The sequence below is a fragment of the Sminthopsis crassicaudata genome, chromosome 4 (genome assembly GCF_048593235.1).
Source record: "Sminthopsis crassicaudata isolate SCR6 chromosome 4, ASM4859323v1, whole genome shotgun sequence".
NCBI classification, from domain to species: Eukaryota; Metazoa; Chordata; class Mammalia; order Dasyuromorphia; family Dasyuridae; genus Sminthopsis; species Sminthopsis crassicaudata.
The window spans coordinates 96,137,340-96,155,283 of NC_133620.1; the positions used below are offsets into that span (position 1 = coordinate 96,137,340).

Genomic DNA, 17,944 nt, shown 5'->3' on the forward strand with positions numbered 1-17,944 from the left:
AGGAAAAAATCTGTTTCTTCTGCCTCCCACCTCCTCTACTCCACACCCCTATTGAAAAAGAAAAACAAAACCCCATAAAAATATGCATAGTTAAGCAAAGCAAATCCCCAAACTGGCCAGGTCCAAAAATATGTCTCATTTTGCACTCTGAGTCTGTTCCCTTTCTTATCAAGATGTGAGCAGCATCTTTCATCATTGGTCCTTTGGAATAGTGGTCATCTCACTTTACATATGAAAAAAATGAGATCCCAAAGGCTAAATGATACCTACACAGAACCTAGCAAGGTCCTAGTCAAGGAACAGACCTCTGTTTTGTATTCTCTGTATTCCTCATAGAATCTATTTGTCAGTGTCCAGCAAAGAATGGGTACCTAATAGATCTTTATTAAATGAATGAATGAGTGACTAAACAAATAAATAAATGAATCTGCTACTTCTTTAATTCCTCTTCCCCCAAATCCTTTTGAAGGAATTTTTTCCTTTTGAATTCCTAATAAACTGGACTCCTAGATTCTATTTTTTTGAATACACTGCAGTGTTTTTTGGTCAATTCACTTTCTTTCTTGTTTGGTAGGGGACAAACGAGAAACACAGGAAATCTCTTAAACTAAGCAAACAGATCTGTGTACTGGAATGTCCTGGCATAAGGCATTAGCCAAGATTCAAGGGAGTTTCTTGGGACATCAAAGTGAAGAAACCTATTGGACTGATTCCCAAGTCCTTGGTTCTAACGTTTACATACACAAATGTTACTAGATATCTGGACTGCACACACGAGTAGGAAACAGTATAATGGAAAGAACCAGGGACTGAGTTCCTATTCTGATTTTACCATTTATTACTTGTGTGACACTGGGCAAGTCATTAAATTTTCTGTGCCTTGGTTTTTTCATTTGTAATATTGGGAGAAAAGATTATATAGCACCTTAAAGTCTTATGTTACTTCATTTGATTCCCAGACCAATCCTGGGAGGTAGGTGCTATCATTATCTTCATTCACAGATGAAGAAACTGAGGTAAATAGGGTTAAGAGACTTGCCCAAGGTCACACAACTGTTAAGTGCCTGAGGTAGGTTTGAACTCTTTGAGGTAGGTTTGATCTTTCCCATACTAAGTCCATTGCAACACCAATTGCTTCTGGGTCCCTTCCAGTTCTAAATCTATAATCCTGTAAGTAAAGTAGATAGAAAGAATATTAGGTGGGAAAATGTCACCCATCTCTCACTTAGGACAAGGGCAATAGAAGTACTCAATTTAACTGGAAAAAATAATAACATTATTATGATTTTGTTGTTGTTCAGTTGTTTTAGCCATGACTAATTCTTTGTGACCCCATTTGATGTTTTCTTGGCAAAGATATTAGAATGATTTGCCATTTTCTTCTCCAAATTATCCATTATAACTCTAGCATTTAGGTAAGGGTTTAAGATTTGCAATGGACTTTATATATTATCTCATTTGATCCTTGAGACCTCTTAGGATGGCCAATGGCCCAAGGACAGCTTCCTCCTCCGTCCCCCACCAGCTCCTCTCCCACCATTGTTACCTCATTCTCCTCCTCATTGTGAAGTGGCTGAGTGTAGGCGTCTGGCTTTCTGATCAAAGGATCTACCAGCATGAGGAAGGCCATGTACAGGAGCAGGGCACCCACCACCGACAGATAAATGACGATGATGACCTGAGAAGAAGGGATACAGCTCAGTGAGGGGTGGAGGGAGTCAGAGGCATGGGGAAACAGAAGAGTCAAATCCTGCCCTCAAGGAACTTCTAATCTAGTGAAGATCATATCCTTCCTTTCCTCCCTCTACAAAACAGAAAAATCTTAGACTTGAAAACATAAATAAGTGCAAAATAATGTGTAAACCACGGTCTGAAGGAGTGTGGAAAAACAATAATCCCTGAAGACTTTCTAGCAGAAGGCTGGAACAAGCATTTATTAAGTGCTTACTAAGTGCTGGGTGTTTTACGAATATTATCTCATCCAGTCCTCATGACAACCCTGTGAGGTAGAAGCTGTTATTATTCCCTTTTTACAGTGGATGTCAATGAGACAATGAGCAAATGACCTAACTAGAGTCAGATGGATAGAGAGTGTTGGAGGCTGGATTTGGACACAGATTATCCTGACTCCAGATACAGTACTCTTATCAATTGTGTTATCTAGACACTGACTGTAAAAGTGAGTCATGGGAAATGTAGACAGAGGGCTTTACAAAAGCTACAGGAGAGCATTCATTTCATGCTCCTGAGGGACAGAAGAGGGGAGCTGTATATTGGGTTTGTCCAAAGTTTTTTCAAGTTGGAGGAAAGACTGCAAAGTAGGACGGACTTAACAATTAGGCCGTTTTGGGGAAGAAGGGAACATGGAAGACCTAGAAGCAGAAAGTGTGATTCATTCTATCTAATAATAATAATGATGATGATAATGATGGTGATAATAATAACTGGCACTTATAGAGTGTTTTAAATCATTTGATTCTTCTAACAGTCCGAGGAAGTGGTTGTAATATTCATAAATATTATAGATGGCTAAGAGAAATTAAATGACTGACCTAACAAAGTTAGTGACAGCTAAAAGTCTGAGGCAAGTTTGAACTCAATGTTTCCTAATTCCAAGCCTTTCTTAATTCTATTGTATTACTTAATTGCCTACTATCATGAATATAAACATCCACTGTAAATTTATAAGCAAATTGATATTTGGAGAATATTATTCTTGTTGAACATTGAATTTGTATCTTGTATTATTCTACTGTTTGTTGGACAGATTAGATAAAGGGAAAATCATACTCTAGAAGTAGCTGTAGTCACAGGAGGAAGAATAACTGTTAAGCATCCTTCTATGAAGAAGGGGGATTGATTCAACAGAGAATCAGGACTAATGACTGATGGGTTTGACGCAAAAGAAGCCCACTTCTAATCTTTTGGGGGATGGGCAAAAGCCAAGAGTTTCTACTGTTGACCCTAACCCTGGTTAACTAGGAGAAAGAATAAAGACCTTCTCACACAGAGATTGGGGTGGATGTAAGCTTAGCACTTCTGGGTGCTATCCCTAGTTCTCCATTCTTGCTCAAAGATATTTAGCATTTGGATTTCCTTGGGGGCTGGAGAACTGGATATTGCTATCCCTTATACAACTGATTTCCCAGGTTAGATTTAGTCTCTGTGGGACTCAGTTCCCTCATCTATAAAACAATAAGGTTGTACTAGGTCATCACTATGGTTTCTTCTAACTCTAAATCAATGATCTTATCATTTTTGCCTCTCAACACCATCCTTAGTAAGGGGCAAAGAAAGAAGGGGATCCGGTCTACAAAAGGCTTGGGGCCAGGGGAAGGTCACCCAGGAAAAATCACTAGAGGGAAATCCATGGGATTAGGAGGTCTTGGGGCTGGGAAGTCCCTTCTCCCTCTTATAGGGTGAGGTCCCTTCTCCCTCTTACCCTCCCTGGCACAGAGGGTATGGGCTCAGGCATTTGGTCCCCAGAGGGTGGGGCCCCACTGGAGGGAGTTCAGAGAAGGAGAGGGAACCTGCTTAAGGGAGGGGTTTACTCAGGAGGGAAGATGAAAGGAATTAAGTCTGCACAAGTTGACAGGGTGATGACTAAGGGATATGTGTGTGTGTGTGTGTGTGTGTGTGTGTGTGTGTGTGTGTGTGTATGTTGGGGGTGTGTGTAAAGAATAGACATCTTTTTTTTTTAAAGGTGTGAAAACAAGAAATTAACACAGGAAAAAAAGGTGCTTTTTGGGTCAGGGTAAAGACAACCACAGGGAAGGTCCCACTATTTAGCCTGAAAGAAGATAATTATTTATAAATCCACAGGGGTTGCTGCTCTTCATTGTATAAAGTTATAGAATTCCATTGAAAAGGTCTTCAGATATCAACTATTCCTGATCAAGGAGCCCTCCAATAATACAGCTCAAAGATGGTCCTTTACTTTATTAAAGACTTTTATAGACAGGAAACTCATTACTTCTTTGTGTAACACATTTTTCTTTTGGAAAGCTCTAACAGTTGGCTAAGTTTTTCTTTAACTTTGACTGAAATCTATCCCTCTGCAAATTCTGCCCAAGAATACTAGCCATTCCTTCAATAGTCCTCTCTTGGAAATGGTAGCAGGAAGGGATTATGTTAGACAGCAATGAGAACTTTCTGGCTGAGAATAGTTACTGGATTGGAAGAGCAGATTATCTCTTTGCTTGGAGGACTTTTATTTTAGATAAAGGAGAGTAGTTTAGAGAGAGACTACTTTAGGGCTAGGAAGACAAGTTCAAGTCTCACTTCTGACATCTATTGGCTGTGTGTTTTGGGGGAAGAAGTTTGACCAAGTTTCAAGCAGCTCCCCAAGACTTGATCCTTCAGAACAAGCACAGACTTACTAAGGAAACCACAGATTTGGTCCAATTTTTTAAAAAAGGTTAGATTAGATGCATTCTTGCCTAGAGAAGGGAACAGTAACAGGATTATTAGAGATGCCTCTTTTCTATTAAATGACTTTCTTCTTTTTTCTATTAAATTATGTATATTCTCTCTCTTTAATTCATGGATAGCTAAGTTGTACAATTCTGGGGCTGGAGTCAGAAAGATCTGGGTTTTCTGAGTTCAAATTTGACCTCAGATGCTTTATAACTATGTATACCTGGGCAAGTCACTTAATCCAGTTTGCCTCAGTTTCTTCATCTGTAAAATGAGCTGGAAAAGGAAATGGCAAACTCATTCATTCATTTCACCCCCCCCCCAACTGGGAGGATGGGAAATATGAGGGTTAGAGGAAACAGAGAAGGGGAGTATGAAGGGTATCCCAGTTCTTAGGTTCCATCCCTGATCAATGAGGTCCTTGTAGGTTCCATTACCTTTTAGAATGGAAATATCCAAAGCTAGAAGTTGCCTGCTGCCCCCATTATAAAAACATTGTTTTTATAAGCTACTTGAGAGCTGGGATGATCTCGCTTTGACTTTGGCCTTGCCAGTGATTAAAATTATGCCTGAAACATAGTAAGTACTTAATAAATGCTTGCTGATCACAAGGGAAATAAGGAAATACGTTTTGCATGACTTCACATGTATAATGGATATCAGTTACATTGCTTGCCTTCTTCATGGATGGGGGAAGGGAGAGAGGGAGAGGATTGGGAATTTGAATTAAAAATAAATGCTTGCAGATAGATTGATTGGAACTGGACAGAGCAAGGGATAGAATCCTAACCAGTTGTCCTAGGGCCCTTGACACTGTTGGGAAGAGCCAAAGTGAAGAGGCTGGCTAGGAAGACCAGAGAAGGCTGGGAGTTGCCCTGTGTGAGAGGGGCCGGCCGGCAGAACCTGGATTGTGGAGAGTTAGAGAAGAGAGGGAGAGAGGGATGGGAAAAGAAATGAGCCTGGAGGGGAGGCAGGCATTGGGCAAGGATACCTTGATAGTGGTGGTGCTTCTTTCCTCATATTTACACTCACACAGCAAGCAGTAAGCCTCCACATCATGGCCTGGTACAGGCATTGGTTCAACCACATGTAAACAATTGCTGCAAGAAAGAGAAAGAAAAACAAATTAGGGGAAAGTAGACACTAGCTGTGTGATCCTGGGGAAGGCATCTCACTCTGTTTGCCTCAGGTTCCTCATCTGTAAAATGAGCCGGATAAGAAAATGGTGAACAACGGCAAATGACTCCACCGTTTTGTGCCAAGAAAACCCCAAATGGAGTCACAGGGAGTTAGACACAATTGAAATGCCTGAGCAACAAAGAGACAAGAGGGGAAATGGGGAGGCCTAAGGAGACCAGGAAAAGGCATGAACTGGGAAGGGAGAAAGGAAAGAGAACAAAATGGGAGAGATTAGAGTTGATCTGGCTGGCCCCAGTCTGCAGAGCCCGGAGCTATGGGGGAAAAGTTGGAAAGAGGAAAATATAGTCTTGATATCATGAAAAAATGGAATGGGATGATTCAGAAGTTCCCTCTCCTTGGAGGTCTTCAAGCAGAGGCTGGATGATCATTTGTCAGAATAATCATTCATCAGTTACAGTGAAAATTCATTCTGTTAATAATACTGATAGCATTTATATAGCACCTACTGTGTACAATGCTAGCACTTTACAAATATCCTCATCACAACCCTGGGAGATAGGTGCTCTTGTCTCCCTTTTATAGTTGAGGAAACTGAAGCAAACAGAGATTAAGGAACTTGTTCAGAGTTGCCTAGCTGGTAAATGAGGCAGGATTTGAACTCAGGACTTCTCAGCTCCAAGCCCCAGTGTGACATAATGAAAAACAGGCAGATGGTATATGAGTGGGATAAAAAAATACTGTGGAGCTATAAGACATAGTGAAGGGGATGATTACAGAGAAAATTGGGAAGACTTGTATAAAGTGATGCCGAATGAAATAAGCAGAACTAGGACAACAAATTATACAATAACAATACTATTGTAAAAACAATTTTGAAGGACTTCGGAACTCTGATCAAGACAATGACTAACTGTGATTTCAAAGAACTCATGATGAAACAGGCTGAGGAGTGCAGAATGAATTTTTTGTTTTGTTTTTGGATGTAGCCAACATAGGAATTTGTTTTGCTCAACTACACATGTATTATGGAAGAAATATCTCCATGTTTGTCACTAGATTCTGCTTATTTTTTATTTCTCAAAGCAGCAAGGGGCAGGCTAAAGAAAAAGCAGATTTTCATTCTCAAAAATTTTTTAAATTAAAAACCCAGAAAATGAGGGAGATAGTCCTGGAGGAAAAGAGGGTGGAAAGGGATGTGGAAGTGATGGAGTAACAGCCAGGGCTGGGAAGAGAGCTTTTAGTGCCCAGAAGATCCTCATTGACCACATACCACATTAGAACATAAACAATTCTAATTTTTTAAAAAAATTTGAGCTTCATATTTTCTCCCTATCTTTCCTTCTCCTTAAAATAATAAGCAATTTGGTTACATATATATATATATATATATATATATAATCATGTAAAACCAAATTAGCCATGTTATTGAAAGAAACATATCAAAAGGAAAAAAAAATTAAGTGAATATAGTATGCTCTGATATGCATTCAGAGTACATTAAGACATAAGAAATTCTACAAATACATATTGAGGCAGCATGGTATAGAGGAAGGTATGCTGGACTTGTTGCCAGAGGACCTGTGTTCAAATTCTGACTTTGCTATTTACTATACTTACATGATCTTGGTTTAGTTTTATAACCTCCTGCCTTGGCTAATTAATATGTAAAATTAGGGGGTTGGACTATATAGAGGTATCAAACCCAAGTAAAAATTGGAGATACTAAACTATACATAAGGATCCCTATGGGTGGCTTATTGACTTAGACAACCACACATTAACATTACATAAGTTCTATGGTGTTTTTATTTTGCTAATCATTTCCCAATTTGGGCTGCTAGGTACATAAAGCACTAAGCCTGGAGTTAGAAAGATTCAACTTCATGAGTTCAAATCTGGCCTCAGGTACTTCACTGACTTTGTAACTCCAAGCAAATAAATTAATCCTGTTTACCTCAGTTTCCTCAAATGTAAAATGAGCTAGAGAGGGAAATGGCATGATACTCCAGTATCTCCCCAAGAAAACTCCGAATGGGATCATGAAGAGTCAGAACAGACTGAAAAATAATTCAATGAAATTTCCCAATCACATTTAATTTGTTGTTTCCTGGGACTGTTGTGGCCAGGGGATGCCATGTTTGGTGCCTCTGGACTAGCAATCAATCTCTAAGGTCCCTTTGATCATTGAAACTAGAATTCCTGATAGCTTACTGTGAGATCACAGTGTTAGAAAGCAAGGGAGATAAAAAGATTAGCTAAAACCCAATCCTTGGTGGTTAGGCAAACTGAGAAAAATTCACATTTATATAGAATGTTAAGATTTATAATTACTTTCCTCCAAGCCCTTCTGTAGTATGATTAACCCTATTTCACAGTGGAGGACTCACTCACAGTGACTTTGACAAGCCAAAAGACTTGCTGAGGATGAGGATTTAAACCAAGATTTTGACTGCAGGTCCAGAGAACAGATTCGCCGGCCCTTGGAATCATACCAGGCTGGGAACAATCATGTCTCATGTTCCCAATGTTGGTTTTAGAAGCTTTCTCAAAATCCTAGATTCCTCGACTGCTCCACCTTGGGCCTGTCACTAATGAATGTTTCTCACCCTTTCCTGAGGACATCACCCCTTCTCTGGGTGAAATGACTTTTGTGTCCTTCACTGATGCTCAAATGACTTTTTTGGTTCCCACATGGCTTTCAAGTTTTAAGGGGCTGCTACATAGGCCTCATTTTGGTAGCTGGTAAACAAGTGATTGTAAGTTTATACACTGCCCCAAGGAAGACTCCTTAGAATAACGCATTTGCCTTTTCTGCAAAGATTGCATAGTGTTAGAGCACCTGAGCCTGGAGTCAGGAAGATCGGCATTCAAATCCAGTTACAGACACTTTCTGGCTATATGGCTCAGGGTAAGTCACTTCACCCTGCTTGCCTCAGTTTCCTTATCTGTAAAATGATCTGGAGAAGAAAACAGCCAACCACTCTAGTATCTTTGCCAAGGAAAACCCATGGTCATGAAGAGTCAGACATAGTTGAACTGACTGAACAGCTACAACAAAGTCCCAGTTTGTTTCCTTGGGGCTGTGTCTTCTTTTCTTTGTTCCTGGTCTTGGCAAGGTCAGAGGGGACTCTAGAGGTATCCCTTGCTCAACAGACTTCCAATAAGAGCTGGGCAAATGGTACAGTGGAAAGATGGAAGTCCTAGACCAAAAGTTCATCGAAGAGAGACTTTATTATTTGGGAAAATGTATGGGGAAGGTGGAATTACTAGGGAGCCAAATTTTTGCTTCCTTGTCTTTTGTCTATCTCCTTGGGTCCTTCCGAGAAGGATCAATGATACCAGAATACTCTTTGTGGAGCATCTCAAGTTAGAGAAATACAGTAGGGGAACCATATTTTCAGATGTAGTGTGTAGTGAATAGAATGAGAGATGTAGACAAGAACACTTGGTTTCCAATCTAACCTGTGTCACTTACAAACTGTGTGACCATGGTTAAATCCTTCCTTTGCCTCAGTTTCCTCATCTGCAAAACGAAGAGATTGGACCAGGTGGTGTACTAGATAGAGCCTTAGATGGACTTGAAATTGGGAAGGTCTGGATTCAAATTGTGCTTCAAATACTAGCTATACAACTCTGGATAATTCACTGAACTTCAGTAAAAGGAGAACCCTTCCATATCTTGGTCTATGAGGTCACTGTGGACCAATTATAATCATTAGATTTTAGAACTGGAAAAGATTGTAGAGATTATTCAGTCCAATATTCCCTTCCCTGGAGGAATAAATATAACAACTGTATGAGTAAGTCAGGAAAACAATAAAGATGAGACTTCAGCCCTTTAAAAAAGTATGAATTTCATCAACACAGACTGCAAGATCTTTCTTGGGAGTTTGTGTGACCACAAAAAAACTGGTCCTGGCAGTTCACTATGTGATCAAACATAGCAGGGCCACAGTATCTATTGGTGGCCACAAGTCTGCTCCAAACTTTGGCAGCCTGAGTGGACTTGGCAAAGCTGTGTCTCACCTGTAAGATCTCTAAGAAAGCAGGGTTCCTCTCCATGGAACAGTGAGACCAGAAGCCTCTTGGGGACAGTTTAAAGGTATAAAATTGGTGGCATTAGAATTTGTAAAATGTATATGACAATACGTATATTACACATTTTACAGGAATGTCATGAGGGGGCTGTTTTGTAAATCTGAACATCCTTTATAAATATGAGCTATTTAGCCTAATGTCCTTTCCAGTCTGCGTCTTCGATCCTATGAACTCCTTGAAAGTTGCAGTTACCACAGGTGAAAACTAGAGGAAACATCATCTCCATTTCTGGTTTTTGTTTACTTTTTAGAGCTATACTGGGGTCAAGACAAGTAATAAAGAGCAAAGCTTCTTAAACCATGGGTCACATAACTGAACATGGGGGTTGCAAAATTATGATTTATTATCAATAAATGTTGATTTGTATAAGTACTTTATATACCTATGTACTGGGGTTGAAAAAAAATTTCTCAGGCAAAAAGGGATGGCAAGTGGAAAACATTTAAGAAGCCCTGCCATAGAAGGCACTGAAAAAGCTGGGTTCAAATTGTGTTACTAGTTGTGGGAGCGTAGGCAAGTCATTTAATCAGTTTTCTAGAACAAAGAAGGACGACCTGATAAACTCTAAAGTCTCATTCAGATTAAAAATCTATGATTCTGTGATTGGATCTTGTGTTTGGCTTAAGGGAGGGACAGGAATGAATGTCTTTATGGTGTTTTTTAATTCAACACCCACTTGACAAGGGTCTTCTTTGTGCGAAACATTATGAAGAGTTGGAGAAAATGTAGAAACTAAACACGGTGTGATCTGGGACTGCAGGAAACTTCTAGAGGCAGCCTGCTGATTTCAAAGCCTGCCTTTCTTAGTAATGGGATGTGTGACTCTGGGCAAGTTACTTAAACCCTCTCAACTTGCTTCTTTAAAAGTCAAAGCCCCTGCAGGCATAGGGAGACTGTGACCTTAAATCTTGTAACAGGATAACACATGATCCAGGTCATGAGTGAGATCCAGACAATCAAGGGCTGCGATCAATAAAACAAGAGGGCTGGATTTTCTGATCTCTAAGGTTCCTTCCTGGTCCCTCCCAGTCTCATGAGCCTCCAACCCTTTGATGGTTGCAATTACTACCAATGAACACATGAGGACAGAACATCTTCACTGCAGGGTTTTTTTTTTTTTTTGTTTTTTTTTAACTGAGACATCTCATTCGTTCTGTAATATAATTAGGTTTGTAATTAGAATTCAAGGAGAGCCGCAAAGCCTCTGAGCCGCTCTATTGTTCTTCCCAAAATGCTGACTTGCACATCCCAGCAGGCAAGGGTGGGGGCTCTGACTGGCAGAGGAGAGGCAGGGAGGGATGAAGGGAAAGAGGAAACTAAACTTGCTCCCTTGAACAGGAGCACTCAGGCCACCTGGTCAGGGTTTCCCTATCCTGGGCCTCAAAGTCTCTGAGGACCAAGGGAAGCAGTGATCTAAATCTCATAATAGGATCAGTCACAATCTAAGGTGTGAGTGAGACCCAGACAATTAAGGGCTGCAATCAGTGAGAAGCACTTTGGATCTCAAGATGCTGCACTGGGCCTTAGGAGTCACCAAGGCTAACCCTCATTACAGATGAGGAGGCCCAGAGACAGCTTCAGCCACTTACCCAAGCTCTGACAATCTGAGAGCTGAGCCTTCTTTCCACCGTACCAAGCACTTTTCTCATAGAATAACCTTATGGTTAAATGGTTAGAGTTTTATTTTTCCCATTTAATAGATGAGAAAACTGAGGCTAAGAATTATTCCTTTGACTTGCTGAAGGTGCTAAGTTAATGTGACTTTATAGAGGTAGCTATTCAGACTAGAATTTGGGTTTTCCCAGAGCCAGATGGATGACTGACATTCTCCACTATACTGCGTGGTCCCTTTTAAGTATCGCACTTCAAAAAAGCATCCTTTTCTAGATCCTGGAACTTATTAGGCAGATTCCCAATTCTGACCGCTGAGGGAAAGAGAAGGAAGAAAAACAGCAGGAGACCACAAGTGTTGGTTCATGCAACGCTGCGGAGGCAGGGAGGCAGGGCGGCTAACGTCTGATCCAGCACTCAGGATGGTGGTTTGGACAGTTCTGGTGTGTGGCCAAGGTCCAGCCAGATACTTCATCAAATCATTCATGGCTGCTGGTAAAAGTACAGCCACCACAGCTAGCTGGGGGCCTCCTCCTGGAATTAAGTCTTAAAGCTTTGATGGAATCTGCTAGGAATGGGCAGGAATTGTGATGGGGTGGAAAGGTTGGAGGAGACCCAGATTCTAGTCCTGGAACTGTTGTTAGACAGGTAGCCTTGGGAACGGTATGACCTCTCTGAGGCTCTGTGACACTATTCCAGGAGGAAGTACAGCCTAGAAAGACTATGTGCTGGGCTTGGAGTCAGGCAGACTTGTGTTATTAGCCGAGTCTCTGTTTCCTCAGATGTAAAATGAAGAAAAATGACTATAGTTCCCACCTGCATAGTTGTTGTGAAGATCAAAGGATATAGTGTGGGTGAAATACCTTGCAAACTTAAAGTGCTTTGTAAATGACAGTTACTATTGCCCCTAGAGGGATAGGATACAAAGCTGAAAGGAGTATTAATGATCATCGAGGCCTACTGCATGCTTACAGAAAAGGTAACCGAGGCCCAAAAAGTTCATGAAGTAAGTAACAGAGTAAGGATGTAAATTCAGGACTTTGGACTTCTAGTGTTTTTTCTACTACACCAACCAGTTTTGCCAGTTTGTGGGCTTACAAGAATTAAAAGGAATAATATAAATGAAAATGTTTTGAAAAAAATACCAAGAATTGTCCTATTTCCTTCCCTTTTCCCTCCCTCTATCTCAGAGTACTTCCCCATCTTTCCCAATCTCAGTATATATTTAGCATCAAAAACTTAAATTTAATAACCTGCCCTTGACCAAATAGCCACAAGGTGGCACCATAGGCAACAGTTCTGAGCTCAGAACTTGCTTGATCCTGGACAAGCCACTTACCTCTGTCTCCCTCAGTTTCCTTATCTGTAAAAATGAGCTGGAAAAGGAAATGACAAACTATGCCAGTATCTTCGTCAAGAAAACCCAAAATAGGGTCAAGGAGAATTGGACACAAATGAAATGACTCAAAAATAATGAAACTGCTAAACCCCTTCATTTGGAAGATCTGGGACCCCATTTCCAACTGGCAGAGTAACTCTCTACATCGTACTTCCTCAGTCTCTCCAGGAAATAGCTATGTTTCCCAAGAGATCTATGAAAAAAAAAAAACGGGTTCTAAATCATCCACAATTAGTCTTTAACCCCTTATGTGGCAGGTGTATAAATGACAGAATCTAGGAATTACAACAGACTTCAGGGACCAACTAGTCCCATCCACAGCTAAACAGCAATGTCCTCTAAGCATCCCTGGCAAGTGATCATTGAACCTCCATCTGAAGACCTGAAGTACTGGCCCATTGAAACCTCCTGAGGAAGGCCCCATGAGTAATAGTGGCTGAACGGGACAACGACTTACCAGTCTTTCTGTTTCACATTCTGATTGTAAATGTGTCCACTGATGTTCCGGTATGGTGGGCAGATACATTTGCATCGGATGTCTTCAGAGCTCTGGAAGAGAACAGAAAACAAAGGTTATATTGGGAGGCAGGGCACCAAGTCTTAGCAAAGCCCCCTTAGCAACCCATCCATTGATCAATCAACAAGCTTTGCAGTTAAGTGCTTCCTATGTCTCAGTAACTGAGCTAACTGCTTTATAATAATTTCATCTGAGCTCTACAACTACCTTGGAAGTAGGTGCTATTATCTCCATTTTACAGTTGAGAAAACTGAGGCAGATGGCAATAAATTACTTGCTATCCCACAAAGTGTAAAAGTTTGAAGTTAGATCTGAACTCAGCTCTTTCTTACTCTGCCTTATCCATACCAGCTAGCTGCTTAACAAGCATTTTTTTTTTTTTTTTAAGTGCTTACTATGTGCTAGAGTCAGGGGTTCTCAAACTACGGCCCGTGGGCCAGATGCAGCCTGCTGGGTTATGGCAAATGGGCTGAGGGGCGGAGACAGAGTGTGAGTTTTTGTTTTTAATTTAGTCCAGCCCTCCCACAGTCTGAGGGACAGTGAACTGTCCCCCTATTTAAAAGCTTTAAGGACCACTGTGCTAGACATTGGAGAAATAAAGGCAAAAAACCCAAGTTCTTATTAAAGCTCTCTCTCTACATTGATACAGAGTGACACCTCTCTTTAATAATCATCAAATTTTCCATTGCTCAGCTAAATGGAAGGCTGCAAAATCACTGGACCCTCACTGTCCTGTACCAGAAAAAACCTATAGGCCTTGAGCACTGGAATAGATCAAGATCATTAAAACCTAATCTTGATTCTGTCACTATGTAATTGTGTCACTGAGCAAATAACTACTTAATTTTTTGGGCCTCAGTTTCCATATTTATAAAAAGAAGTGATTAGATGACTTTTAAAGTCCCTTTTAGTTCTAAAATTATGTGATTTTAGGGTTCTAAATAAGACAGCTAAATGATGCAATGGACAGAGCAAAAGTCTTGCCTCAGGAAAATTTGAATTCAAATTTAGCCTTAGATATTTATCAGCTGTGTGATCCTAGGTGAGTCACTTTAATCCTGTTTGCCTCAGTTCCCTTATCTATATAATGAACTGGAGAAGGACATGGCAAATCATATCTGCATCTTTGTCATGAATACTACAAAGAGGGTCATGAAAAGTTAGCTACAGCTGAAACTCTTGAGCAACAATAAATGGTACTAAGTGGGTTTGGGGAAGGCTGCCTAGGTCTGTGAATCTGGGAGTGAAAGTATCATGACCTCACAAGATGGCAAACAAAGGGACTGAAAAGATACTTGTCTTTGATCCAACTTACAATAACAACACCTGACTTTGACACAACACTTTAAAGTTTGCAAGCACTTGAAATTTATTATTTCATCCAAGCATCAGAGGACCCTGAGGGGATAAGTACTACAAATCTCCATCTCCCTAATTTTGCTGATGAAGAAAGTGAGACAGGTTAAATAACACATAGCAGTCAGAAACAGCATACAAATCCAGGTCTTTCTGATTTCAAGTATATACTCTAATCTAATCACTCAACATTTATTAAGTATTACTTTGTGCCATGAATTGTGCTAGGTGCTAAGGATGATAAAAATATAATAAATATGTCTTTATATATATATATACAAAAATACAAAAAAAAAGTCCTTTCAGACTATTTGAGATGCTATGGGGGTTTCCTTTGGCAGAGATAATGGAGTGTTTTCCCATTCCTTTCTCCAGGTTATTTTACAGATGTGTAAACTGAAGCAAATGGAGTTAAGTGACTTGCCTGGAGACTAACAGCTAGTAAATGTCTGACTTTAAACTTGAACTCTATTTTCCTGACTCTAAGCCAGACATTCTATCCACTGACCCATGTAGCTGCCCCAAATGAAACAATACCTATTTGCAAGAATTTACATTGCAATGGAAACAACAACCAGGACATTTATAAGTCTGTACAGAATATAAAGGAATAAACAACAAATAAATACAAAGTTAAACATAAGGCAGTTTGAGCAGAAGGGAATTTTGTAGTTAAGGGGATCGGAAAAAGGCTTTTAACACCGAAGAGATTCATTCTATTAGCATGCTGCCTCTGTAATAGCTTCAGTAGCGCAGGGACTATATTTCATTGAATTTTTACAGCTTCTCCAGGCTTCAGAATATTACTCAGTAGACAGTATACCCTTGATAAACATCTGTTGAACTAATGAGCAACACAGAGATGTTCATATATTCACGAGTTGTAGCTCAAGCCTTCCTTCCCTCAACCCACACAAAATGATCAGAGAATTAATATGTTAAAGTTTATAAAGCACTCTCCTCACAACAATTCTGTGAATGGGGAGAGCAATTTTCTCTATTTCCCAACTGGAGGAAACAGACCATGCATAACAGAAACCAGTGGGAACCAGCACTGAAATTCTAGTTTCCTGACTCCAAGATGTTAAGGTGGGGGAAGTGGGGGTTGAGAGATCCCCTGACAGCAATGGGGTCCCCCTTGGCCTATAGCAGGCTTTGCGAAAGAATCTGCAAACTTCAATGAATGTAGGCCAGTGGTTTATGGCAAGAATGGATTTATTATGCTAAGACCACAACTTTCTTAGCAGGCAAAATCCTGTTAGGATTTTTGCAAAGGTCTGGACACACAGAGTTGGTTCTTCTTGGCTGGAAACTGGGGATCTTCCAATAGAGGGAGGTCACCATGCCCTAGGCCAGGATCCCTGATTTCCAGGAGGTGCAAGTGCGTTAGAGGCTGTGGCCATAACTATGTAAAGCAGTCTTTCCTCAGCCCATCTTGCTCACCTTGCCTGCCTGCGCTGGGGAGATGGTCACGCACCAGGCCAACGCCACCAGAGGTAAAAGCTTCATGCTTATGAAGACTCGCTGGGTCAGCATGACCAAACCGCCTGGAAAAGAGAAAAGGAGTTGGGGAAGGGGGAAGGGAGTGAAACCAACATTCAAATTTTCCTCTAAGTCTCCAAAGCCCAAGTTATTGCGGCCCGTTGAGCTTGACTAGGAAGCAGGACATTTGGGTTCTTTTTCTACCTGCTTCTCTTAGGTAAGTGACCTCCTTCTGGCTCTCAAGTCCCCCGATAGTCAGAACCTGAGAGAATGATTCCGGAGGGCTCTGAGGTCAGGGGCCCTGTGTGGTGCTCTGAGTTCTCGGGACAGGGCTGTATGCAGAAAGATCCAGGCTGATATTCCACCACCCAGACCCTCAGGTGTCTCGTGGGCTGCCTGCCCCCCACCCCCACCCCGTGCGCTCTCAGCTCGGGCGCCTGCATCCCAGGGCATCCCTCTCCGCATCCCAGTCCCCACTCCCCATCCCGAGCTGCTCCAGCCTCTCCTCCCCTGCGCAGGCCCAGAGCCCCCGTATCCCTCTCCGGCCCCGTCTGGGGTCAAGGCCTGAAGTCCAGAGCCCACCACGCCTGGCACAGGGGGCCCGAAGTCGCCTGCACCCCACCCTCGGCGCCCCGGGGCCCCGAGCCCCCGCGCCCCTCCCCAAGTAGTCCTGCAGCGAACCTCCGAACCTCTCAACATCAGCACCGGGCCCCGTGCGGCCCCGCCCCGCTCCGGCTTCTATTGGCTCTCAGAGGTGTCACTCTCCTCAACTCAGGCGATCTCCTCGGCAACCAGGACCCGCCTTCTTCGGGGAGCGGGGGAAGTTGTGGGGTGCCGTCAGGGATCGGAGGGCATTTCCTAACCTCAATTGGGCAAGAAAAGGGAGCGTCGCTGAATGAAAGGCAGAAAAATAGAAGTCCGGAATTGGAAACGTCCATAAAACATGCTTAGATTTCGAACTGGGAAAGTACCTTGCGTCACGTTGTCCTCCGGAACCACGAGTCTGTAGTACAATCCCTCAGGTCAAGTGCTTTAGTGGAAAGAATGATAGATTTCTGGTCTTTCATGCTGTCTTTGTAGGATTGGGTTTCCTTATCTGTAAAACGAGAGGTTCCGATAATGGTTTATACATTCTCTTCCACATTCAATAGATCTCGGACCTCGTGAACCAAACTGCACACGTCCAGCGACGAGGAGGTCACTTTCTGCATCATTTTGATGATTATGAAGCTCTTCGTTTATACTGATCTGAAATAGACCTCTGTAATTCCCATCTACTAGTCTTTTATATATATATATATATATACACATATACATACATATGTGTATATATATATATATATATACTTAAAAATGTTTAAACTTAAATACAAAACGAGAAAAGAAAACAAACAAACAAACAAAAAAACAATCATGTATACAGCAGACCATAGGAGAGGATTCTACATAAAATAATCAATTTCCATATCAAGAAAACCTATATAATAAATACTACATATTGTTTTAAAAGCTGTTCAGCTTTTCCTTGTTTCCTTGTTGTTGTTTTTTTCTCTGCTGTTTACTTTTTTACTCTATTCCTCCACTCCCCAAGGCTCCAATTAAGCATGGAAATAGATATGTATGATTAAAACTTAATATAGTTTAAAGTTGTGCCACAGTTCCCTTTTATTGTCCTGACTCAGTTTCCTTAATTGTCCTGACTCAGTTTCCCTAAATTGTCCTGCCTCAGTTCCTAATTGTTCTGCTCAATCCTGCAACACTACCCCTCCCTCCTAATTATGATGATCCAGATAAGGAGAAAGACCTTCTATCTCAGACATCATCAGAAAGTTGGGTGCCTCTCCTCACCCTGTCAGAACCAGATTGGCAGTCCATTCCAGCTCTGATTCAGCCCCTGCCTCGGTCTACCCTTGTAGCTGAGCCAT

General features: G+C 41.4%; 1 protein-coding gene across 4 annotated transcripts in view; it reads right to left on the bottom strand.

The window, feature by feature from the left end:
• TMEM9 (transmembrane protein 9) overlaps nucleotides 1-16,812 on the bottom strand; it is a 31,455-nt gene extending 14,643 nt beyond the window's left edge. The window contains exons 1-5 of one of the 4 annotated variants that reach the window (XM_074308746.1): nucleotides 16,709-16,812; nucleotides 15,981-16,084; nucleotides 13,122-13,213; nucleotides 5,408-5,516; nucleotides 1,547-1,678 (exon numbers count right to left, since the gene is read on the bottom strand). In XM_074308746.1, the coding sequence (XP_074164847.1) occupies nucleotides 1,547-1,678; nucleotides 5,408-5,516; nucleotides 13,122-13,213; nucleotides 15,981-16,084; nucleotides 16,709-16,718 (447 nt within the window). In that variant the 5' untranslated portion in view covers nucleotides 16,719-16,812. Of the gene's footprint in view, nucleotides 1-1,546; nucleotides 1,679-5,407; nucleotides 5,517-13,121; nucleotides 13,214-15,980; nucleotides 16,085-16,223; nucleotides 16,535-16,700 lie in introns of those variants that run through there. The other 3 variants (XM_074308747.1, XM_074308749.1, XM_074308748.1) reach the window with 3 other exon arrangements.
• Nucleotides 16,813-17,944: the final 1,132 nt, after the last annotated feature.